The sequence below is a fragment of the Zeugodacus cucurbitae genome, chromosome 2 (assembly GCF_028554725.1).
Source record: "Zeugodacus cucurbitae isolate PBARC_wt_2022May chromosome 2, idZeuCucr1.2, whole genome shotgun sequence".
Classification (NCBI taxonomy): Eukaryota; Metazoa; Arthropoda; class Insecta; order Diptera; family Tephritidae; genus Zeugodacus; species Zeugodacus cucurbitae.
In genome coordinates, this window is record NC_071667.1 from 763659 (window position 1) to 791649 (window position 27991).

The 27991-nt window shown below is 31.9% G+C and overlaps 1 protein-coding gene across 21 annotated transcripts; it reads left to right on the plus strand.

Moving 5' to 3' along the window:
• Positions 1–18: 18 nt before the first annotated feature.
• LOC105208370 (putative uncharacterized protein DDB_G0282133) lies at positions 19–27991 on the plus strand. 21 transcript variants are annotated; one of them, XM_054236179.1, is made up of 12 exons: positions 19–673; positions 2007–2187; positions 6548–6615; positions 11818–11990; positions 14796–15236; positions 21766–24169; positions 24259–24705; positions 24769–25881; positions 25958–26130; positions 26205–26389; positions 27242–27354; positions 27484–27991. In XM_054236179.1, the coding sequence occupies exons 5-12, from the start codon at positions 14965–14967 to the stop codon at positions 27709–27711; spliced, it is 4935 nt and encodes a 1644-aa protein (XP_054092154.1). In that variant the 5' UTR covers positions 19–673; positions 2007–2187; positions 6548–6615; positions 11818–11990; positions 14796–14964; the 3' UTR covers positions 27712–27991. The 21 variants fall into 21 exon arrangements, with proteins under 21 accessions (XP_054092154.1, XP_054092151.1, XP_054092158.1 ...); XM_054236176.1 differs by having other exon boundaries at positions 2025–2187; XM_054236183.1 differs by having other exon boundaries at positions 19–531.

Below are 27991 nucleotides of genomic sequence, written 5' to 3' on the forward strand. Positions count from 1 at the left end.
GAATGTAAAATATTTTCATTCTTATTCCATTAGCCCGCCGTGAAACTTCTCTATATTTTACATTCTCTGGTGCTGTATCTGATTTGTTTTTACATATTTTCTGTGAATCATGATGTTTAAACAGCTGTTATTGATAGATCATGTGGTACATTTTAATGCAACACTGAATTGCTCTCAGAGTATTCCTCTCATTTAATTTCATGGTGATGTACGTATGATTGCCCCATGTTATACTAAAAAATTTTCACCATTTATTAGCCACGACAAGACAATTTTCTCATTTCTTAGCAGACGTATTTGAAAGGCAGGTGCAACTCGAGTATACCACGTAGTGAAAATTTTTGCAATTTAATTTATTAATGTTTTTTACAAATTATTGAAAAATATTTGAAAATATTTCATCTACGGCTATGTTTCATACTATATATAAGAAAATATAATGTGTGAACAGTGTTTCTAAAGTCGGTTTATGTACGAGTATATGCATGTATATATATATTCATATGTGTTCAAAGAAAAGTTATTCGAAGTGTGAGTGCTAATTGTACAATATACATATACACATCGAAATAACAACGCCTACATTTTCAAAGTAAAAATTTATAGGAAAAAATATGAAATAGGAATGAAATGGTTAATCCAAAACAGTAATATAACCATGATATTAAAGAAGGTATACTTTATAAGTGTTATAAATACGCAATATGTACATACGTATGCCAATATGAAAATACATATTTATATAAGAAATAAGTAAAACCAATAAAATCTGTAAGAATGGGAATACAAAGTGTTTCGTATCAATGTAGGCTTCTTCTACGCATGTGTGGATGTGTACATATACAACTGCCTATTTACTTAAATATACACTCAACTAATGTATAGTAAATTTAAAGGTAGAATGTTTTTAAAAGATATTTTGGACATTACTTTTCATAAACATTTCGATTATAATTAAATAATATAATGATATACTTGTACGTACATATGTATGTATGCACGTCCGGTTGTAATCCGTGTACATTTTATCGTATATTATTTTGTGTGTGAGATGTTAAAAAAGCGAAATTTACTCTGCATTTCGTAACTGGAGAGTACTCATTTTACTCTCTCATACAATTTTGTTTATTGTTGATTCGCCACCACATTGCTTTATGTCTACATTTTTACTCACTTTTCCTTTCTTCGTCCGCGAACTAATTAAATATGGAACTCAATGATACTGAAATTACTATCCAATCTTGTGACCGAATGCAAATTCAAAGCAATAGTAAAATAAATCTTATTATGTTAAATTTTTCACGAAAAGAATGTAGGAATACTTAGTCATTTCAATTTTAATAACAAAAATTACGAACGTATTAAAATGTTGAATTGTAGATTAATCTTGAAACAAATGATTTAAAATTGTACGCTTATAATCTTTACTCCGAAATTAAAAAGACAAACTTAGCAGCCCTACTATTCACAATAGATAAAATTCTGAGGCAATCAGAATTGTTTTGCTTTACACACGTATATTTGTCAATCGGTGTGAGTAGACGTTTGTTGTTGCCATCGCCGTGGACTGGTTGCTCAGTTATTTTGTGAAAAAGTAAAACAAACAGATGAATAAGAAATTTATAATACAGCAATTTGTGATGATTTCATTTACTTTGTTTTGAAATCAATGTGAATGTGAGTGTAATAGTGAATGTGCATCGATATATCAGAAAAGTAAAAGCAAGTCATCTAAGATATTAAATAAATTAAAAAATTGGTATAAATTACATTGCACGAATGTGTCTAATCAAATATAATAAGGAAACGCTTCAACAAGAAATCCAAAAGCAAGAGGAAATATCTCTTGAATATCATATTGATTGTCAAGTTGTTGAAAAAAATAAATATATTGAAAGCGGATGTTTGACTTCCGCGCTCAATATTTGCACATACTGCGAGTATATAATATAAAGTTATAATTTTGAAAGGCGGCGACTTGAAATTAAAGTAATCTTATTTGAAAGTTTTACTCTATTTACCAGAATTTAACACAGCGAAATTTATGACAATTAAAATGATGAAAAAGTGCACATCATAACTTACTCATAAAATAATTAAGTTTCACACCGAGAAGAAGTTTTTAGAGTTGTTAAATATTAAAACACTACAGTTTGCATAACATGTGTTTCTCATCATAAATCAAAGGTATGATTGTGTTTTTCTGTACCTATGTATATGTATATAATTGTGTAACTGGATATTCAATTGATGGCAAAAAAGATTTTAAGACTAAGAATCTAATTTAATTTACATTTATAGTGGTATCTACTAAAAGTTATCTCAATCTCTTAAACTGTTGACAACAGTTGTTTAAAAAAAACAATATTCTCGTGCGCAACAAGTTGAAAGTTATATATTACACCCCAGCTGTGTCACTAAAGGAAAACCGCTGTCTAAATAACTGAATATGTAACTAGATGATTTCTTTTCATAAGCGTGATCCTGATTGCTAGCCGACTTCATCAATAACATAGTATACAAACAGATTTATAGTGTACATATGGTTGTATACATCTTTACGAATTAAGTAATTAACATTGCAATGCCCTAACAATTGCCATATACTCCAACTCTGCACAACGTCAGAGTATTTCGTGGAGTACCTGGTGCTAATTACTTTCGTAACAACTCAAATTATCCTTTTCGATAGTGGGATTTGTAACTGCACATTTCATTGTTATTTACTTCATATGCATATGTAGATATATATGTATAGTTTTTTTTTTTAAATATTGAGGGATTATACCGCAATATTGGTTAATATGTGATACCTTATTGCTGAAATTGAGTGAAATCGGTTCAGGATTTACCTCAGCCCTTATAGACACTATATGATGATTCTCATTGGACTTTATGCCTAATATGTATACAATTTTACTAATTGGCGTTAGGATATATGCAAGAATGATATAATCTCTTCTCTATCATTCTTGTAGGTGTGTAGTCGTTTTCCTTTACAACAATAAGTGTGTATGATACGTATGTATATACAAATAGGCATGAACATATTATACGTTTTCATAAATGAATGTCAAGATATTAAAACAGGAAGTTGTACGTACATATTAATTCGACACCATTTCGTTTAATTTTTTCAAATTTACAACAATAAGGAAACAAGAAAATTTTTTGGGGAGTACAATTTGTAAGTATATCATGTAAAATATATATGTAAATTTGTAAACATTAAACCTCAAGTAATGGAATTGTATCTTTTTTTTTGGGTTTTCCTTTGAGATTTTAAAATCTTATTTTTTCACAATATAAATTTACAACAATAAGGAAACAAGAAAATTTTTTGGGGAGTACAATTTGTAAGTATATCATGTAAAATATATATGTAAATTTATAAACATTAAACCTCAAGCAATGGAATTGTATCTTTTTTTTTTTGGGTTTTCCTTTGAGATTTTGAAATCTTATTTTTTCACAATATATGAACAAACTCAGTACAACAATTGAACCATATACTCAACAAAGCTACAAGCAACGCGCTTTATTCCATATTGTAAAAGAAATAGTAAATAATATTTCCATGGATGATTATACATATGTATATCATATCTATGTATATGTATGTACATATAAATTGTGTTTCTTTGTTACGCAGTAAATGGAGCAGGCATTATATAGACTACAAGTGATAAGGCAGACATACGACAGTCAAACAGAAACAACACATAAATACATATGAAGTACAGATAGATGCATATATGTACATATCGCTCATTTTCATGAATAGTGTCATAACTCAAAAACACTATTTTTAAGTTAAGTATGCAGTAATAGCGTAATAACATTCTCCATATTGTGTAAATAAACCGTGAAAAAAGAATGTGTCGTTATTCCACTTGTTATGTTACATTATTTTTGACCACAACAACGACACATCGCAGTTGAGCCAGAATTAGTCATGCTTTTTTCTTCAGAAAGAACGAACCATTTTGTGTTACAACAATATTGTAATAAGGTGAGGTAGGTTTTCTTTCAGAAAGAACGATATAAGAATTTTGTGTACAAGGTTTTCGTTGGAAATAAAGTGTTTTATGTTGTTTTTTCAGCAATAACCACACATCTAACTTATGACAGCGAAATCGATTTATATTTTTCACAAATAACGACATAATTCAAAGTGTGTCACGTTTATGTCCAAGAAAAAGTCAAATTCAATAAACTTATGGCGTTTTTCTAAATTTGCTAAATTGACAATTGGAAACTCTCCTGAAAAATCGACTTTTTTGAGTTGTGACACTATTCATGTAAACGAGCGATATGTACAATGGGTGTATTTCTCTTTTGTTGTGCAGGTTTCGAACGATTGGGACTTTATTTGTTAAAATGCATACAAACATATGCGTATACACATTTTTGACACTTATTCCAATGTTTGTAGTTTCAATTCCAAATTAATACTTAAAATACGCTAAAAATGTATTATCTATTATATATAATATATAGGTATAGATAAATATATGTATATATGTACATATATTTTGATAGGTATATTTTAGCCAGTTTCGGATAGGTAATAGTTAAAACAAAGTAATTTTGTATTGCGCATTAACGAAAAGAAAAAGAATGTAGAAAATAATGTTAAATGAAAATTTAGAAAATTGCGCGAGTTTTATCTTAACTCGAAAATCTATTAGTAACTAGAAGAAGAGAGTGCCTGCTGGACGCATGAGAGCTGAATCTTTGCTATCGAAAATCTTTTGGAGTTTACAAATAGAGGGATAGACAGAGAAGGTGTGAATGGAGACAATAACAAATTGTTTTCATTTTGTTGTGAAATTGTTTATTGCCAAATAGATATAGCGAACAAATTAAAAGTAAAGGTTATGCTATACATAAAATTAAATAACAATACTTAATATGTTTAATTTATTTCGGAATGGCATGAAGTCAAATAATTTGTAAGATTTATACACAGTAAATATGCATGTTTACGGTTTAAATCGATAGATATTATCAACCATTTTAGTGATTGTGGTCATACACGATATCGTAAGCTAAGAGCTGCACGGGATCCTGCTTCTTAATAAACGAAATGGTGGTCTGTCGTGTTTGCTTTTTAACAATGAATATCTTGATGTGTTGAAATGTTTTCTTAACTCCTCTTACAGCCAATATATACATATCTTTACGAGGAGTAACCATACAAAGCCTGAACCCCATGTCAGTGTGGAACTTTGATCTGAATTAAACCTCCTACCGTTTTCTACCCATCGCTCCACTACCACCTTCAAGTATTACGTCGGGCGGATGATCGAATAGCACTCATACGTACATGATGATCATAATGCCTTCGTTAACTAGTTGCATTTAATTGGTCCTACCTCTATTTGTCTCACACCTCGCCTTGTACAATTTTTGTCACCAAAACCTTCTGGTCCGCTCCAATAATGATTTGTTTGCCTTTGGTTTTTTGCATTTTGTAGTTCAGAATATCTAGCGCTTCACCGTCTCTGATCTGGCTTTTTATACTCTCGCAACATGTTGCACAGAATATAATAATTTTGTTCACGATTTGGGTCACCTAGAACTAAAAGTGTTAGATATAGGGTCATATATATTAAAATGATCTTTCCGTGCAAGCGATAACTTGAGTAAAAATTAAGATATCAATAAAATTAAATTTGGTACACATGTTCCTTGGTACCATGAGATATTGGTAAATTAGGTGGGCTATACATATCTCGTAAACTATTGAAGTTATATCAAACAAACTCTCGAGGGCCATTTTCTTTATCCTCTGTCTTATACATGCTAAAAATAGGGAAAATGTTATAACTAAAAATAGAGGATTATAACCACGCCTACTTCCCATACCAAGGTTATGTTGAAAACTACTAAAAATGCTTTAACTCAGTAAAGAATAAGTAAGGGATAAGTTCGGAATTCATTTATTTAGTGTTATTAAGATTCTACACACATAATTCTGTACACGAATTTGTGGTATATGGGAAGTAAACGTGGTTGTATAAGCAATTACGTCCACTTTCAAACTATAGAAAGGGGAAACCAAAAACATGGTTTGAACTGAATTGGTCGATTATTTTCTGAGACATGGTTTTTGACCCATAAGTGGGCGGAGCCACGCCCATTTCAAATTTTGTAAATAAATTTGAGTGCAGCCATTGTGTGCCATCTTTACCATGAAATTTAAGGTTTCTGGCTTTAGCTTTAGTTTAGTAGTTTACGAGATATGCATAAAAACTTAGTTGTGGACGGGGCCACGCTCACATTCCCAAAAAAATTACATCCAAATATGCACCTTCCTAGTGCAATCCTTTATATCAAATTTTACTTTATGGCACTTTATATGTTTTCGGTTTTCGCCATTTTGTGGACGGGGTAGTGGCCTAATTTCGCCAAGATATATTATTTTTTCTCAAGTTTGATAATACTCATAATTTGACTTATTTGTTTAGTCAAATGAATGTTATAGTGTAATTTAATTTTTACTGTTTAATCTCTAAAGCAACTAACCGTTATTTTATTTCAGGACAAAATAACGTAAAATATGCTATGTGAGAGAAGCTGAAACCAATTTACCCTTGGAACAGAATACTGGTATGTACACAAGTCGAGGCTGTAAGATATGAATGATATTTTAGCTTTCTTTACTTTATGAATTGCATTTTTTACAAATTGTACGATTTTTTTCTTTAAATAGTTTCTGTTTCTAACTTCATAAAAGTATTATAAATATATTAACATACCAGATTCATATGTATGTATGTATGTATATCAGCATGTCTTCAAAGCAAAAAACCGACATTAACGATTTATTAAATTTACAAACTTTTCCTATTGCTAATGGAGCATATTGTATACACTACTAGAGGCGTGTTTCCCTACGTACGTAATTATTTTAACATCAAATTCATTTATTCAAACAAAAAATATTTTATAAATAAAGAACCCCCTCGACCGATTTTGTGCAAACTTCACATAAAACATCTACTAAATAGTCCGAACAAAGCCTAAACATTTGGTATGGATAGGTGAGCTCGTTCTTAAGTTATAAAACTACAACGAAAAGTCGCAGTAATTTATACATACATTTCATTTTAAAAAAGTAAAATTAGGAAAATTCGAACATGAAATTATATTTTATTTGCAATGAGCTTAATCTTGATTACGTTGGGAACGCTCAGAGTTCGACGCCCTAGTGCGAGCTTGTATATTTCTAACATTTTGTTCTTCAAGCCGCTGCACACGCTCCGTACTCGACTCTCAAGCGCGTACTTGGGAGGTTTTGAAATTTTGTTCAGTAAGTAGCTAGTAGCTGCAAGCGCTCGTTGCTCGACTCTCTGCCACGGGATTGCTACGCGAAGAGAATGGCTTGCAAGACGATTTTCAGTTTCAGATTAGGATTCTCTATTACGGAGTCTTTTTGACACCCTCACCTGGGAACTATTTGTGAGTTCTTTGAAATTAAACCTCAGAAGTTTATTATATTTGGCTATTTTGAATGGAACGATCATTATATTTTATTTTAAGAAACACAAAAAATGTAATACAGTCCACGAAATAAGTATAGCGGACAAGCTAAGAATCTCTTCCATCAATCATTATATGTCTTTAAAACAAAAATTATTACTGATAAAGAAAATCAAAAATTAAATTCTCTTGGTGCGAAAAAAGTATAGCGTACAAACAAATATTTCAAACTTATTTCAAATATTATTAATATACTAGCAGACCCGACCACACGTTTTTGTGGCTAAGGTATACATTAAATTCGTAAATTTTTCAATATAGTAAAACAAATCTTACGCATAAAGAAGAAAACGTTATAGCCGGTATATTGATTGATATACATTATTGTGGATCTGTATTAAGCGTAAATCATCATAGTTTGTTAAACTTTAATTATTTTTAATTTATATTGCAATGAGTATGTAACAAATTAGCAAATTTCATAGTTGCCTTAATCTTGGCTTCGATGACGATATTGATTACCTTAATCACAGTCAGTCTTGTTCTATTGCAAAGTCGAGGTTAATTTATGTTACGAAGCATGATGACAACTCACACTAATTCTAATTGCAAAGTGAGTGTTGATAGTTCAGGCAATTTTAAATAGTCTGTGGGAGAATTGACTACGTCATATTGGTTTGTAGCTGTATCAATTCTCCTGGAACGAAATTCTAAATTGTCACATTGAGACCATTGACAAATTTGCTTTTTACCACCAAAATAGGTCATTCAATCATCCATTTATGGTTATTATATTGTGATTATTTATAGCCTATGACCATTTCTAGGTTATCATCTATCACCATACCAAATTTCTTCAAAATCCGTTCAGCCGTTTAGGCGTGAAAGTGTAACAGACAGACAGAGTTACTTTCGCATTTATAATATTAATATGGATAAGATTACCGTTAGCTAAAATAACGGCATTTTTGCGTCCCATCATGAATTAATTAGAGAACGAATGGTGGAAATCGGAACTTTCTTCCATTCGTCATCAATACACTTCCTTAACTGGATTAAACAAAACCGTTCATAAAGACCTGTTAAGACGCTGTCTAACAGTTCAACGTAATTGATTGCATTCATTTCATGCGTTATAAAAGAAATTGGGGTTAATCCAAACACTTCAATTGCCACTTTGACTGTCTATTGGGGAGGACGCCCAAACTTCGAACTTTTTTGAAAAGGAACATTTATTTTCTGAAGCATACTACAATATGTACTTCATGTCTGTCTCAGGTATTACAGAATGAAAGCAACATCTTGGCGATACGGGGTACTTTCTCTTATTGTACGATATACGTATTTCTTTCTGGATGACCAAATGTGCCAATTAAACAGAAAGTAACGGTACTACAAAAGAACTGGTGTCACTAATAGTTAATCACTAAAAACGTACAAGTACGTCGCAATTGCTTACATGCATTCATTTTCAAAAAACATATGTGCTTTAAAAAATTCCGTTTTTTTAGTTTAATGCAAGTCTTTAAGCTTTTGAATGACATGTGTCATGCAAACTCGGATGTGAATGTTTTTTGAACCATTTTCAAATTATTAATTTATCTAAAAATTAATGCATTTATAATATTATACGTGCGCATACAAATGTATGTATATGTTCGCATTTCTATGAATTAAGTGGGGAAACTGGTTAAACTACTATAAATAACACGGTACCGTTGAAACAACATTGAAATTAATTTCAATGCAAGCAAGGTGATTAATATGAGTAAACAATGACATTTGAATTAAGTAAAATGTATAAAGGAAATAGGAGAATTTTGAACAAATTTAATGACATCATTAAACAGCTGACACACATACATATGTACATATTAATGCATACGCACATACATACATATTATCAAATTAATCTATGTGAAAGGACAAGACAATCTCACAATCTGTAAGAAAATAATAAACAAAATTTATAATAAAAAAATTGATGAAGTCTCAAAGTCATTCTAATGAAAACATTTAAAATCTCAGAGAAACAGTGAACAAGAAATTACGAAATAACCAACCATATTAGTAAAAATATTTCTCGAGAAATACATAAGTACATATGAGCGCAAGCAATGAAAATATCATAAACTTGAAACCAATGAGAAATAAAACAACAAATAATGCAAATAGGCATCAAACAAACATAGAAATGGTAAAAAGATTATTATAAATTCGATTCGGGCCGTTCGATTCGGGCCGTGATTCGTTAATACTTGTTTTCATATAAAGTTGAGATATTGTTTGACACCGCTTCTCAATGCTCGAATTTCCCATGCCTAAAACGGAGGGAAAGAGAGGAGTAGCGCGCTATCATCGATTCGGCTATAACCGGCTAAACGGTTCAACGCCAATCACATATGTACATACAAAACGGAGTAAAAGAAAACTGTGTTGCCATACATTCCTGCCACTCTAATTTAGGATAACTCATTCTCTCATGTAAAATAATATTTTCGTTTTGGCTTAGTTTTTTGGTGCTTCTGTACATGATAAAATTATATACATATATCAAATGACAATGTAAGAATCCATGAGTGTCCTTCATTAACCGAAAAATTAAAAGTCAATTCACAAAATTAACGGAGACAATTACACGTTTTGTTTAACAAATACTGTCTTCGCCAAAACACAGATTCTCTTCACATATGGTCAAATACAATATGCGAGGATCAATCTTCCATTACTTACTTTAATTAAATCGAGTTAATGACCATAAGGAAGATTCATCGGCGTCACTAAAGGGTCATGTTTCAACGGTTTTTGACTATTTCGTTTAATTCAGTAACAAAAGCATCGCACAAATAAATCCAATCCAGTTTATTTGGTATAAAATTTTTAACATAATTGTATGACTACAAATCTACGAGAATTTTCCATCTAAAAAATTCACAAACTTTCAAAACAATACTTGTGTATGTGAATTTGAGGAATAAAATTAGAGATATACTTTTTTCTGCATTTCGTCAAGTATTTTATGGCTTCATGTAAATATATTTAAAATAATCATTATAATAAGTATATGTATTTTAATACGTAGTATTAGTGTTGACATACATAAATGAAAATTCTTAAATCATTTTTGCTTATTTATGTAATTATAACAATGTTTAGCTGATGCCACCTCCCTTCTTCTGATAATCGAGTGTAATACATTTTGTGGCTACAATGATATTGCTCCGTCCTCCGTTTCGAATCACCTTGAAAAAGCGCCGCACGTTTGTCCATTCATTGTCTTATATCTGTATAAGTTACTATGTCTGTCTTATCTACATCCAGTCAGCCAATTGTATATATATTATATACATATATATATACATATCTGCGCATGTACATTCACACATATATACAGTACATTTAAAATCAAATTTGTTGAATTGGAACGCTCCTAACTGAGTCCATGAACTTGGTTCATTTCCAATTCGACAGTGAAACACGTGAAATATGTTATACAGTTGAACTTCCACAACTCGAAGATCTCCATAACTCGAACTTTTGTATTAGCAATAGATTTCTTTCCATAAATTTCGACCACGGCATAATATGTATAAAATTTAAAATTTTACTATCGAGGCAGAATTTAAAAAAGTCGTATGGAGGTGCACAAAAAAAATGATATTACATTTATGGATTGCATAAATCATGTAACAAAGGCATGGTTATAGTTGTATATGGATAAGGTGCTAAGGTGAAAGCAACTGTACAAAGTGGTCGATTATCCACATTTCATTATTATATATAAGAGATATGGCAACAGCCATTTCTAATGTGATCACTTATTCTATAATTAAAAATAAATATTGCATTAAAACAAAAGTAATATTAAATATGGCGAGGTTGAAGGAATGTTACGTCCTCTGTTCACCGATGTACAAAATTTGCACATGCACTAATACTATTAACATTTTGAAAGCTTGGTATTGTCGAGTAAACTCCATACTGAATTTAGTAAAGCCCGTGTGTAAGTAAAGAAGAGCATCGTGGTTGTACTCGCTCAGAAGTGAGATATGATTCACGGCTACAGGGTTCTAAAATTTATATATTTTACAAGTGTACGAGTATGCACATACATACATACATATATAACAATGAAATGTAATGCCTTGTAATGAATGTGTAGTCAAATGAGTAGTCAAAGAATTATGTGTCTAAAAGTAATGTAATGTATTAACTATAATTAATATTATTTATGTATATAATATATAATAGTATAGTATGCCACAATTGTTCCTCTTCTCTTTCTTAATGCTTTTATACTTCTTTTGTTTTTTCTCTTTCTAATTTTAGATTGTTTTATTGCATATTTTGGTTGGTTGGTGGTTTGTTTTTGGTTGATAAACATTTGTTACAAGAATAACGCCAATGCAAGAATGTAATGTATCTAGTTCATGTCTACAACCTTTTTGTTTGGGAATTTACACAGAGTTGCAACTACAATACTACTAAACCCTCAGACTCATGTGAGTGAGTGCTGTTTGCTATGCATTTTGGCGCTGGGAATCTTGCGAGCGAACGCAATTCAGTTGGCGTAACAAAATTTTACGAAATATCTAATATATTTACATAATACGTTAGAAAATAAAATTAAAATTTAATAACTATTCACTACTACCATTTACTTAATATAATATACATAAATTATCTTTACTTGGTATCAAATATTATCACATAAACATGATTGTTGGCTACACTTATACATATTTGCATTGTAACTATTAACTACCACAAATGTGTATCGTTTTTTTGCTATTAATACTTTTGTACATTCATAACAATTAATTAGTAACTCATTTGTACAACAACTGCAAAATTGTCCTTACTCTCGGTAGTCAATTCATTCAACAAATATTTGATATTAATATTACCTATATGTATGTATATGTATTTCAAATTGAGTTTTCACGCGTTACGTTAACTGTTGAGTAAATGTCTTTATGCACATAATTATGTCCGTATGTAAGTATATATTGTTGCTGCAAGGTATAAAGTCTAATGACGAATAAAATGAAAAGGTACCTCTTTAATTAAATCTGATGCAAAAACTATGTATGTATGTATATATTCTAAATTTTTTTTTTTCAAATTCATTCACAAATTTTAAAGACTACTAAAATCATATACATGCATACATGTATGTATATTTATGTATGCTATATATCGGCAGCTAAAGTTGTAGGTAATCATTACGGGCATGCACAGGGGACATCAAATTACAAATTTTCCAAGATTAGTAATAATTGAACTAATTAATACAACTCATAACTAACATATACATATGTACATATATTCTTCAAATTTTAGCAAATGTACAGGCAGGTTCTGCAATCCGAGTGAAAGTGAAAATAAAAAAAATGTGGTATTTGAAAGGTATAGTCGAAATTCAGTACACCAAATATACCGAATATCGGATTGAAAGTGAATTTGCTTGAATTTCACTGGGACGTGAATTACAGAACCTGCCTGATTGTAATAAATTGTTTTTCTTTGTATAGCATTGATAAATATACCTTATTTACATACATATACATAATGATCCTATATTTTTATGCTTTTGCATTTATTTCACTGATATAATTTCAAGAGCTCGCACTTTAAGATATCCACACATTAACTACCATTTATGAATAAATCTTACCTATCAGCAAAATTTAAAAGAATATTGATATAAATATATATACATACATACAAGTGAAATCACAGATTTTCATAAATATTGGATTTGGGGTAAATACCAATGAGATAATAAAAGTAAATAAATATATGACGGAAATATTGACACGATACAGATGTATTCATATGTTTTACGAGTATTTGCGACTACTATATATAACACAATGCTTAATAAATGATATTATATGTATGTAGATTTGTATGATTGTAGATGTTCTTTTTTAAAGTAGCATTTTATTCGAAATACCAACGAAAAAATATTTAATTCTGTGAACTGCATATTTGTGATGTATTGTAATTACATATTTATTTTAGCTAAGCATTTAATGACTAATTAAGAATGTTAAAGAAATGAAATTGTGCAACAAAAACTTTAATTACATATATACAATTGTATTAATTTTGCATTCATTTATTGTAAATTATTCTCTTATATTTGTACCTGCATTATTATAAAAAATTGTAATTATATATTTTTATGCAAACCAAATCGCAATCGAAATGGTCCTAATAAATGAGAAGCGCACAATAAATGCATTTAACCACATAAGAAGCATAAACCTGAAATACTGTATTTGTTATTCATCACCGTCATGGCTTTTAGTTTTCTGTACTCATATATGTAATTTATGCATTTGTGGGTTTTACATAATTATCAGTTTTATTCATTTTATCGCACTTTTATTTACACAACCCACTTTCTCCTCTCATTCCTGTACTCACTTTAGCCGCCACACGGCTTTGCCCTTTTCGCCAAAATCGCACATACTTAATCGATTTTTGTTAAATAGATATGTATGTACGTATGTATTTAAACGCTTTTTATCAAATAGCCTTAACGCGTTACCTCCTCCAACTGCCTTTTATGTATAGTTTTGGAATTTCGGTAAGACATTTAATTCATTGATTGTAACAATACATATTCTCATTATATATTCTTACATATGTATATATGTATATTGATAAATGTCCGTTGTACTTCTTTAAAAGCTATACCACTAATTTGGTGAGAGACTATAGAATGCACTAGTATAAAATATACCCAAATATTGCATGATTTTGCTTTGATAATATTACGGAAAAGGAACCTTAGCAACAAATATGATCCTCCATGTGTATGATATGTATGATCATTTTTGGCATAGTGCTGAAAGTGTTCTCAGCTGAGCGCTTTTTCTGATCTCGGCTTTGGGCTGCTAATAAAGATGTTTTGAATAATTTCACAGAAAACGTCTAGCACTAAATTTAAAATTAATATTAAAGAATATGGCTTCCATTTTTCCACCATAGAGTTAAGCATTAAAATTTCGATTTCATTGTTCTATGTGTCAATTCTAATATACTCTAATAGGTTGATACTATGTAGGTGCAAATACAAACCATAGCCCTATCGTTCAATTTTTTGAAAGGGCATTAAAATAGCGTGGCTTTGGATAAATCTTTAATTTGATAAAAATCCTTAAATTTACAGTGTTGCTTTATTTCTGATTAATTTGTATATACATACTTATGTATATGTATGTACATATGTACTATGTTTCGATAGGTTGGAATCTATTAAGAACGGAATATTTTATTCTTTTTGCTATTTTCAGTTAGTGAATATTGTGGCTAGCATCCAACCAATAAACAATTACATATATAATCAACTTGCATTAATCTACCTTACTCGCAGGCTGGCCATCGCCTAGGCATTATATCAATAAAATAAAGGTATTTGCAATCGCTAAAACAACTTTCGTAAAATAACGGTAAGTTGCAGTCATGTTGAACCCTAATCACACGGGAGCCACGCGACGTCCTTTCTCGCGGAATGCACTGTCTCGGAATCAACGTTGCCGTCTGCTATTCTCCCCGCATAATCAATCGCATCACTTGCTGCAACAACAGCAGCAGCTACATGTACAACCCCGAAGTGGAAGCGGAAATGGCAACGGCAACGCGGCTAGCAGTAGCAGTACCAGTTCCACGACCGGACATGGTGGACAGTGGTATAGTAACAAGGATAGCAATATCGACAACTGGAATACACTCGGGTAAGTTGGTCTTGTTTGTGATATCAACAAATATACACAATACATATATACATATGTATAAGTATTTCTACCAAATAAGAGTATATTTAAGTTAAATAAATATATCCTTAACCCAAATAATCCTGCAGTCTATTATGATTCCATCTCCAATTCTTAAACCTTAATGCGCATCCCTCGTCAATCCAAACTCTCTAAAGTAGCACCTTCACTGCCACAACCACCACAATATCTAGGTCCATCTCCACATCCACTCCTGCCTCCATCCAATATGAAATGTGTTCCAATTACAGGATTTTTGTATATGTCAATACAAATCAAATGTACCTCCACCATATATGCTTTAGGTTAAAGGGTGAATTTTGTAATTAATAAAATCATTTATATTTAATTAAAAAATAATTAATATTTCCGTGCGTTGTAATTATTTTATTTATCCATCATCTATGTTTTATAATCGCGTTGAGTTCGACCTCATTTCACATTTTATTTACTTTAAATTGGCACTTCTACAATCACTACTCACACATACAAACATAAATGAATATGGGAGTATAATATCGACATATTTACCTGCAATATTACTATGTCGGCATTTAAATATACTATAGCCTTCAATTATAATGAATACATCGTCAAATAGCTCCTCTAGTGACATAAGCATCATTTTACATCCTAAAAATCTGACTTAAATTGTCCCTCATAAGTTATCTATACATAGTATAGACCAAATTATAGCATACTATATAATGAAATATCGTGTCAATGCGATTTCATTTCCTCTATGACCTCTTCATCTATTATTCCCAAATGGATTCAACACGGACACCCAACAACTTTACCACAACAAAAACTACTGACTGTAAAGTCCATCAAGAAACCACTGCTTATAACCCGTACGCAATCATCACATATCAACCCACAAAAATATTTGTCGCACGACCCTCAAGTATTCGTAGACTCATACATTCATATGAATTCTGTGAGAAAATGCATGAAAAGCACATAAATCGTGATAACTATGTATTCGTGAATTTGTTCTTCCTTCAACTCGTATTCGTTTGTAGCGCAAATGAAAGCAAATTATTTAAAATACATTTGTAGCTTTTACACAGTAATAAGAAACAGCAACTAAATAAATATTAAAACTAATACTAAATTTCAAAATTTAATAGGTAATAATCACTGCTTGTTGGCTCCAAATCAACATGAAATGTACAAATAATAACGAATAATAATTACAACACTGTAATGTATGTATGTAGTTTGAACATTCGGATGAACTGCTTTTACCAAAAGTTAGCTAAATGTTAAATAAAAAATATGATATAACATAATACATACATATGTACTTACATTAAAATGACAAATGCTCAAAATTTGTTTTATTTTTAATAATTATTCGCTTTCATAAGGTACATATATTAATTTGTGGGTTCTTGTCTCGTAATATTTCGTAATTAGTTTGCTTTATTTGTATAATTGCTATTGCTGAAATACATATATTGTACATTCTTATAAAGTTATCTATACATGTGGTATAAAAATCGTAAATACATAGTGCCAACTTTTGTAGCATGATCCTTAGGTACAAGTTACCCGTTTTGTCGGGTTTTTGTTGTAGAACAGTTCTTAATTCAGTTCCTGATTTATCTCTAAATAAGAGATGAAGTGTATGATACAATTAGTTAGCATACTCATACTCGTACAAACATTATTTTGATGCTATGTAATTTTGTGTGCTTTTAGCTGTAATAGTGGTTCTTTTTTGGGCTTTGTCCTTTTAGAAAATCAAGACCTTATATTAAGATCATGCTTCTGCAAATAATCGCTAGAAAAAATATTTAAACCAATATTTGTCCCAATAGCGTTTAGCTGTGTACTGCATTTTTTTTATATAATTCACATTTCTCCGAATTCTTATAAGTTAAATAAAAACGCTAGTTTTGTGTTTTTATTTTTTGAAGAAAGCAATTTTTAGCCAACATTCCACTTATGTATATTATTATTTTCTTATAAGTAATACTACATTTATTGAGCTCTATTTTAAGACACTCTGAACGAATTGATAAATACACAAATATGTATGTATGTACATAAGCAACTACAGTATTTTGCATTCTATTATAGTGTCCTTAAATTTTTGGTGAATTTTAGTAACTTTTTAACTCAAGGGAACGAAATTTACAAGGCACGTTGCTGAATATACAAGTACACTCGAATATTCACTATAAATGGGACTTTAACGCCATTTTTTCGACAACAACGTCTATAGAACATTCTATTAAAACTATAGTATGTTCACGTTTCAGGTTTCAAGAGCAACACTCTAATCTAATTTGGATGTATGTGTGTATACAGCAACATCCGTTAAAAGCACATACATGGCTATCCCGTTAAATGAGCAATTAGAATTAAGTTCAGCTCAGCGTGGAAACTCTCATCATGGTTATGTGTGTGTGTATGTATGAACATCTGTATATCTATGCATAAAGAGAAATCTTAATTTATTTTTCATCACAAAAATGAAAATCACCATTTTACAAAATAGAAACAATGCTACGTTATTTATACTCATAGTTTTTATTTCACACACGTATTTTGTATTCTTTGACCATTTTTGTTATTACTGGTATATACCATTGAAATCTTATGTTTTAAGTATTGTGCGCACCCTCTGCACCATACACACATACCATACATATATATACATACATATGTATAAAGTTAATATATATGTACATAGATGGTATATATGTATAGTATGCATGTATGTATGTATGAAGAAAATTCGTCGAATTTACTTTCGTAAAACTTCTTGTGTTATTAAATGAATGAATAAAAGAAGAAGCATTGTGAGCCAAAAATTAATTGAAACAAAACGTTTACAAAATTTTCTCTTTTCCCAAATAGTTTGTAATTTAACATAAACAATTACTAATATGCGCATTATGTATTGTCGTATGTAGGTATATATAGATAAATATATAAATAGATGTATTTATTATGGCATTTTCCAACTGAGCTCATTGATAATTCACGAAATTTGCAAATTTTACTGTCTGAAAGTTGTGTTCTAGCATTAAATGTTTGTTGCTTTTACTGAAATGGCTAAGTATGTATGCATTATTGATTGTTCATATTCGTATTCTAGACACACTATTTTAATAAATACGTTAAAAACGTAAATCGATTAGCTCAGGCTTCAAAGTTTATTTGCATTTTGCACACTGCGGCTTTTAACTATTACTAAGTAATTGCGTATTTTCCAAATATGTATGTATGTATGCATATTTTTTGTAATTTTCAACAGTATCTTGCATTTAGAATTCAATCCATTGCTAAATATCAGTGTTCGGAAACATTCAGTTACGTTCGAATGGCAAAACTTACGACACTAATTATCCGCTAATACTCCACTGCACTTACGCGAACTCATTTGCGAAGCAAAGAGGAAGATGATATGTTTTTATATTAATTGTGAGAAGTTCACGTTCGCGTCTAAGCTCATACATCGTTGTGTGCGAACATTCATAAATGAATATTTTCGAACGCTGGTAAAAATCGTATGTATTGCATATCGTATGCGAATTATTTCTCTAAACACCTCTTCGTAATTGACTGTTTGTACGAATTTACGTTTATTGTTCGCAAATAAAAACTTAAACACTTAATATATGTATGTATGTATACAAATATATGATTATATGCTTAACAATATCTTTTTATGAAGAGCACGCTTTTGTAAAGAAAATCAATTCCATTACCATTGAAATGACAAAAAATAATTCTACAAACTTCTTAAGCCTACTATGATTTTGTTTAATTTTGAGTTTTACAAAACAGTTATAATATACCAACCAAACATATATAATATAAATTTAATTATTATACTAATAAAAAATTAACCTATAAAATTAATTTGAATCTACACTTGTACAATATATGTATGTACATATATATAAATAAATTTAGTCATTCGATTGTCTACACAGATAGTTATGTACATATGTACATACATAAATACATATATACAAAACACTGAGCCATTTATTGTTGGAACAAGCAACATGCTGGTAAGATATAATATTTAGGCATACAGATCATATCTAAATAATATATCTTTAGGTTTTGCTTTCCTAGGTTTGGATTCTTGCATATACATACATACGTATTTCAAATGACCAACATATTATATTAATTCATGTATGTGTGTTTATTTAATTTTTAATAACTGTTCCAAGATTTCATTTCCTTTTAAATTAACTATAGAAAAACACGCAGGTCTAGGCAAATACGTTATTACTCATTATTTCTGGCATTAAATGATAAATTATTTAGGCTGAACTTGCAAACTATTTCCTGGTATTGGATAACAGGTACGAAGTAATAATGTTATTGCTTTTACCTTCTTCAACGCAATACTTGTAATTCCATTGAATTAGGCAACCTACATTTACGGCGTATAATTTAAAAAAGCACTTATTAACATACATATATATATGCATGTATACATTTCTGCAAATACAAATAATAATAAATATATTTAATAAGAACACATGTTGGTTCACATACGATTATCATAAACCGGTAATCATAATAAACTATTGAAGTACCGCGAGACTAATATTCTATTTATGATTAAAGTAGCATTGATCTATGTTAGTTGTAGTTTTCCGATTTAACGAACACATTAATTGTCAGGTCTGTTCGTAATATCGAATTTTTATTTAATTCGAGTACTCACTTAGAGGTATGTTTTTTAATAAAAATGAGTTAAATATCCGTAAATTGTAGTTTAATAAATTGTTTTATTAATTATTCGTTAAAAAATCAATAACCATAACAAAACAATTCAAATCCAATAAATTCTTCCAAAATGGACCAATTCTGACACTTATACTTCTATTTGGTGCGGATCAATAATGTTAAGTTTTTTTTATAAAATTCATTATATTTTTCAATTTGCATCTTTCTTTTGAATTTTTTCAAAAGAAATTTTTAATTCTGGTTCGATGTTACTTTATTTTTTTCTCTTTCGTTATAAGCGGTTTTCGTTAAGACGAATATTCGTTATTTCGGAAAACTGCTGTACTAATATTTGTTAGCAAAACAAGAAAGAAAGGGAAAGTTCGGGTGTAACCGAATATTTTATACTCTCGCAGTTTGCAAGACTCATAGGAGGGGAAATATAATCAGGCCATATAACTTTATACTATAGATCATATACTCATTTCGTTCACTTCATATCCAAGGCAATTATATCAAAATCAATCCATCTGACGCAAATCAGTATGTTCATCTCAAATGTACATATGTGAACAAAGCGATTATGCATTGTGTACCATGTTGCGTGAGTATAGAAATTCTAGTATGGAATCAATAATATAAACAACTATGATTTCCCGTTAGATTTTATGTATGAATTTTCCGGAACACAAAATACTGTTGGCAACTGGTCTTGAGCAGTTCTTTGATTTTGACTTTACAGTAAACTATAATAAGGGTGGAGAGTAATTATAATATACAAAAATGACGAATGGCGACTCAGTTGCCTGTCGGCGACAATAATCGGTCTATAGATAGACACTAGGAGTGTTAGTAGTTCAAAATTATACTTTAATACAAACATCTATGATAACTTTTTTCTGAAAATTTTATTTGTCCTATTTTATAAAGATATCCGAATCACGTTCCATATAATGAATTTGTTTTTAGTTTTAGCTTTATACATACATATGTATTTACATTCAGCAATATTTCTATTTATTTTGTAGATCGTTTCATATGCTCTTGTAAAATTCGATTCAAAGAATATTGAAAATGAAATTTTATTAATGTATTTACTTTACTAAGAATTTGAATTAATCATTTTAGCAATGCATTGAAACTGCTTTTCGAAGTAATTGGAAAATGATAATGGAAACATTCATTACATCATAACTTTTATCGGTAGAGCTTTTAAACAATACGTGCTGCAATTAATTACGAAGTCGGTAACGATAGTTTTAAGCGTAGTGTGCATCAAATACAAGTAAATTTGTGTGAAAATTTGCCTACTTTACTACATATTATAACATTATGTTATTGTTTCTTTGTGTGTAAATATAAATATTAATCAAACAAATTTCTATATATGAATATTGCATTTTGCCATTTAAAATATTATTTTTTCTTTTTTCGTTTTTCTTTCTTCTTCATAAAATTAAAAAAAATATATATATATATATCGAATTGAATACATACTTATATATGTGGCTGCAACATATAAATACATATAAATATACATGTAAATGCATTAAATAACTATTATGGGTTGTGTTTTTACTACTACTACCACTACCATCACTCTTACTACCACTACTATGTACCACTTCTATTACTACTACTGTATTGAATAACCTATTTTAAAAATTGAAATTAATTTAAATTCAAAAACATATGTTGACCTAACGCAAACAACCAACTGAAACAATCGACAAAACAACCAAACAATGAACAAATCAATCAATAAATATTTAAACAAATCCAGCGATACACAAACAAGTAATAATAATAGTGGAAGTTGTACTAATAATTGCCAAGGAAATTACTATTGCCACCACTACCAACACAATAACCACCATTTCCATCACAGTCACAATCTTCAAAACCATAATAATTATAACGATCATAACCCTCACCAATATTGCCATAATCAGCTGTGTCCAATTAGTACCAATTATAAACGTTGTCCTAATCATCATCGATATAATCATAATAGAATACATCAAAGCCACAAACAAAATCGAACAACACCCAATCACTGTCAATATCAAACGCAAGAGTATACAAATCAGCAGTATAGCTACAATATCTCTATAAAAGATTCCACACTCATGCTGAGTTTTGCATCCGCTTCACCAGCAGCATTATTGTTTCCAGTTACCGTAAACTCCAACGACAATTTTCTGCACTTCCCTAATTACAATCCCAATCTGCCGACCCATTCACGAATTCGTGAACGTTTGAATAATATTACGATCTCATCTCAGTCATTCGCTGTTTTTGATATGAATAGATATATGACTGATTATTCAATGATATCAAGTGAGAAACTCAACAGCCAGCTTTCATCTCTCCAGATTTCCCATCCAAATAGTGCAGCTTCAGCTAGTATGTCCATGTTGATAACAACTTTTGAATCTTCTAGTAATTGTCAAGAACCGCATTCAAGTCCTCAAATTAATAAAATTTTAAATATAAACAACTATAGACACATACCACCAGATCGATGCCAAAGTCGTAACAAAATTTACAATCGCAGCCGACAATTATACGGCAATCTTGGCCACAATCAAAATCTGTTTTTGCATCACGCTAACCATAATCATTATCACAATGCAATTAATTCATATAGCAATAGTGACAATCATAGTAGACATTATCATCAATATAATCAAAGTAAAAATCACCATCACCACTCGAGCAAAATCCCAACATACCAACATCACAACCACAACCAGAATATACCGACTAATCACCAATCCTACCTCCTGCTAACAAACACTAATATAATTTTCACATACACTACAAAGTCTACAACAACAATTGAAAATAGTAATTGTACTGATGATGTGAATGTAACTTCTTGTACTGACATAATTTCTCGACGGAAATCAACACGTCCACCATCGCCTTCACGACACCAACAAATGATGCACCAACTTTTGAACAACCACCACAAAAAATTGCGCCGAACAAAATTTCAATCCGAACATCGTATGTTAATAAAAATTACAAAAATGACAATCACATCTGTATCATTTTCAAAACATCAATCACAACAACGGCTTCTATCGCAACATCCACGCACTGTGACTGCATCTCTAATGTCTTCTCGATATTTATCGACAATTACCACACCAATGTCACCTACAATGGTATCTAAACGATTAATATGTAATGAAAAAAATAAAATAACATCAATAATGAATGCACTTGTCATAATGATGACAACAACAATGCTCCCACCATCTATGGGGATGGCAACAATATCTGCAACTTCAACATATTCAACGATAACTTCAACACCGTCAATTATTCAAAAACCACGAAACCTCGATCTCATTCGAAACCCACCCTTTTCCGATTTCATTTCTACGCTTTCTAATTGTAATCATTCCACATCTATTTCTACCCGAATTTCAACTTTTGTGCCCGTTTTTTCCAACGATTTTTTCACATCTATTTCTGAAATGTCTACGATCTCATTGGGAACATCGTATGCTCTTGATTTTGCATCTTCCTCCATCTTGACGTCGGCGCGCGTTATCAAACTGAATTCAACAAATAACGAAAACAATAACAATCATAATCACATTCTAAATAAACAAAATTACAATAATAATAATAAAACACATTTAAAATACTCAAACGATTGCGATTCGACTTGTGGTACCGCCAATGGTAATAATATTAATAACAACAGTAGCAACAACAACAACGTCAACAATAATAACCATCATCAGCAATTCAATAATTTGAGTATGGGACAGCAATCTCATCTACGGCATATACGTTTTAGCAATAACGGGCGTGGCATGGATAATGGCAGTAACCATAATGAATATAATATTAGTAACAACAACAATTACCGACGAGGGGGAAACCAAAGTAACAACAGTAGTGGCAATAGTATCCCGATGATGATCCATCGTCACAATAATGAATATTATGGGAATAATCATCACAATTATCAACACCATCAATATAATGAACATAGTCGTCGACACAATGTCATTAACGGCAACAACAATAATAACAATAGCAATAGCAGTAATGCGTCTAACTCAGGATTATTTGATAGAAACCATAATAATAATAATAGTACCAATAACAATGTAAATGTAAATGTGAACGGGAACGGGAACAATGGCTGCAACAACAACAGTGTGGTGAGTATAGTGTGGTGTGGATACTTAATATGCCTTAACTGCACCTTCTAAAAAGTTGTGGGTATTCATATTGATTTACACTTTTACAGCATTTTGATGGACTTAGTGGCAACAACCATTCGCGGAGTGTTGATTTCCACACTGACAATCGCACAGAACGTGGCAGTATAGCCGAGGCTACTAATAATGGCAGTGGCGGTAACTTTAGCTACATCTCGGGACGAAATAATAGCAATTATGGGCGTAACGGTCACCAAAATAACAGTTCTGGTAATTACGGCTACCATCATCATCATCACTATAGCAATAATGGGCCATCAACATCAGGATTATCAGGCTTTAGCGGTAGTGTCTCCAACCTTTTTGATGGACCAAGTGGCTCTTCTGGTATTATGGGATCCTCTTCTTCACTAAATAGTGGCCCCCATGGGTTGAAATCCGACAGTCCATCGCGAAAGAGGCGTCGCATCTCTGGCCGCATGCCCAGCCAGTCACCGCCAGCGATATGGGAGCAAAGACGTTCTCCTCGCAATCAAGTAGACTCTCATTTAGCTCAATCTTTTTATACTACTTTCAACTAATCTCTAACACTATTTTAGATGCAGCAGGGAAGTCCTCCGATACGCCGCCCCCGTCTGCATGATGCTGGGTCATCTCATCATAACCGCGGCATTCATGGTAGCAACAATAGTGTTTCGGGTAATAGTATCAACAACACGAATACAAATAACGTTAGTGGAAACCATTTGCAAAGTTATCACCAACCACAGCATTCAATACAATCCACGCCATATTACCTCCGGCAGCACATGCCACCTCCACCCGCTCTACAACAACAACAAACACCATCGCCGCCAACGCATCATCAACCACAGTCCTTACCACAGCCACAATTACAGCAACGTTCACCTTGGGAGCACTCATTATCTGCTGCTGCAGTTCTAACTAGCTCGAACCAAGCGCCTGCAGCCGTGAACGCTTATATGCAGCAAACTCCACCACCACCACAGTCCCCTGGTCATCATCACCAAACATCCTTGGTAGGAGCACCACCGCCACCCCCACCTTTGATGTTGGACATCAATCAGGTTCCTGTCAGTCTTCCTTTACGTCACGCCGAGCCTATATGGGCCTCTATATGCACTTATCCAGCGCCACCGCCTCAAGCAAGAATAGCACCTTGTCATCTGCATGGTATTTATACACAACCGTTCGCATCTCAAGCATGCAATACACATCCCAGTGCTCAATTCACGCAAGCCACGACTAGTTTCGCTGCTACCGCCGGTACACCAATTCAAATGCCACAACCACAACAGGTCCAGGTTAATGCAGCTGCAGCCGCACAACAACAACACACACAACAAGCTGCCGCCCTTATGGCAGCTGCTTCGGTTGCCGCGGCTAACTACCAACATGCTCAATTTACCCAACAACAACGTACGGAGGCTACTGCAGCCGCTGCGGCTGCTGCTGCTGCCGTAGCTGGTTTATCTCTAGAACAAGCCGGCGCTCATCACCTAGACCCCCATCAAGGACATCAAGCTGCTGTACCGACTCCAACGGCACATCACAATCAATTACAAGCCACACCAATTCATATAACCTCCATGTCAGCAGTTGCGGCTGCAGCAGCACACCATCTGCGTACTACTGCAACAGCAGCGGCTCAAATGTCTGCTGCACCTCAACCGATCTTGCTCTCTGCAGAGGTAATTTCTTTAGCGATGCTCCTTATTCTGAACATCCGAATCCCAAGTCTCGTTTAATAAATTTTGATTTTCGCAGAGGCGTGTTTTTCCACCACATCGTCGTATTACCCGTTTTTGGCCAGCAAGTCATCCACACGGACCTCACCGACATATGCTTTCACCACAAACTTTGGGACCACACCAAGCGACACCTGTACAAATTCAGACGACAACTGGAATCATTAATCCGGGCTTTTTACTTAATTTCCTGTAAATATGCATACCGACGATTTTTTTTAATAATTTCGATATACATGTGTATAATTTTTACATTTTTTGTGCAGTGCCATGTTCCCGCTCTCACCTTATAATCAACATGATCTAAACTCACTAGATTCAAACGAAACGGAAAATTACGAAGCTTTGTTAAGTTTGGCGGAACGTTTGGGTGAGGCTAAGCCACGCGGATTGGCGCGAAATGAAATCGATCAGCTGCCAAGCTATAAGTATAATCCAGATACCCATAGTGGTGAGTAACATATGATATTCCTATATCCTCTTTAATGTCGTAAAATATGTAAAGTATTATTACTGTTCTACTGCTTTTTGTCGCTAATATTGCTCGTTAAATTGGCCAATTATTGTTATTATATTGATGATTTATGTCCGGAAATACAGGCATAAGCTCATACCACTTTTTATACTATCGCAACATGTTTCACAGAGTATGTTAGTTTTGATAATTTAACGGTTGCTTCTAACACTTAAAACTAATCCAAATCGAAAGAGCTATCACTGAGCCACAAATGAAGCCCCGGAACTACGGAAATATATATACCATACATATCGGTTAATAATTAAGTGAATGTATAGTGTTGGATATAATGTAGCTTAGTGGAGAAAATGTGTGAAATCGGTCGTGGAATTACCACTGTCCTCATACACTAATTTCGATTTTCATTTTAAAAATGTGAGTTATCTTAAAAAATCAAATAAATAACTTGCGAGATTATAAAATGTTCGGCTTCTCCCGAACCTAGCACTTTCTCATGGTACCCGTTATTTATATCGTTCATTCTTGTTTTTCGTACATACTCGTATGTAAATTTACATATAAATACATGAGTTTGTCTTATCCATCTTGATAATATCTGACATTTTTTTGGGTGCAGGCATAGGCGAATTTTGCACGCATTCTAATGATTTGTTATTTGTAGTTGTTTTATCGTTTTTTTAACAGTTGAGTAGATCTTTTTGATTAATCCACTCACTTTGTAATTGACACTTTTTGTAGAACATAAATATTGACGTGTGTACTAATTTAATAGTTTTATTTATCACTACATGTTAACGGGATTATTTGTGTTATTGTTATTTGCAGGTGATCAAACGTCTTGCGTTGTTTGCATGTGTGACTTTGAGTTAAAGCAAGTACTCCGAGTGCTACCTTGTTCACATGAATTTCATGCAAAATGTGTGGATAAATGGCTAAGGGTATGTGCACATTATTTGATTACTATTTTAAAATCTTTATAAAAGCAAACCCAAAAATTCAGAAGTCCATTTTACATCATATCCTTACAGTTTTATCTAATAATTTTCTTACCATGTATCTATGTCTAGTCAAATCGAACCTGCCCCATTTGTCGGGGTAATGCTTCGGACTACTTTGAAAATCCAGAGCAGCATCAACAGCAACAGCAGCAAACTCAACAGACACAGTCTCAAATCCAACCACAATCTTCATCGCAACAATCTCAAACGCAGCCAGCAGCTACAACACAAAATGCGATTTCAGGAGCGGCACAGCCGACAGCCCAACAACAAACACAAGCAACCCATGCACATTAATATAATGGAAAAAAGGATATGGAAAGAAAAATAAGTCAGTATGCAAAATACAAATATTATAATGTAACGGTAATTGATTTTATTGTAAACTTAAACTCTTACCAGTCAGGCACTATTCTAACGTCCACGTCCAATAGATGTATTTGTACTTCTTCGCGTTTCCAGTGAAAGAAACTTTAAGATAAAAATGTATTACAATCTAAATGAAAAATATAAGATATCTAAAATCAATCACATACATACGCTATTGAAATTGAAAACTCCTAAAGGCACGTGTTTA

What these genes read in the sequence shown, in the direction of transcription:
- LOC105208370 (XM_054236179.1), top strand. Translation starts at nt 14,965, where the DNA reads ATGTTGAACCCTAATCACACGGGAGCCACGCGACGTCCTTTCTCGCGG. An exon ending in GCTGCAACAACAACAGTGTG is followed by an intron (nt 24,170 to 24,258) that starts GTGAGTATAGTG and finishes ACACTTTTACAG; the next exon opens with CATTTTGATGGACTTAGTGG. An exon ending in GACGTTCTCCTCGCAATCAA is followed by an intron (nt 24,706 to 24,768) that starts GTAGACTCTCAT and finishes ACACTATTTTAG; the next exon opens with ATGCAGCAGGGAAGTCCTCC.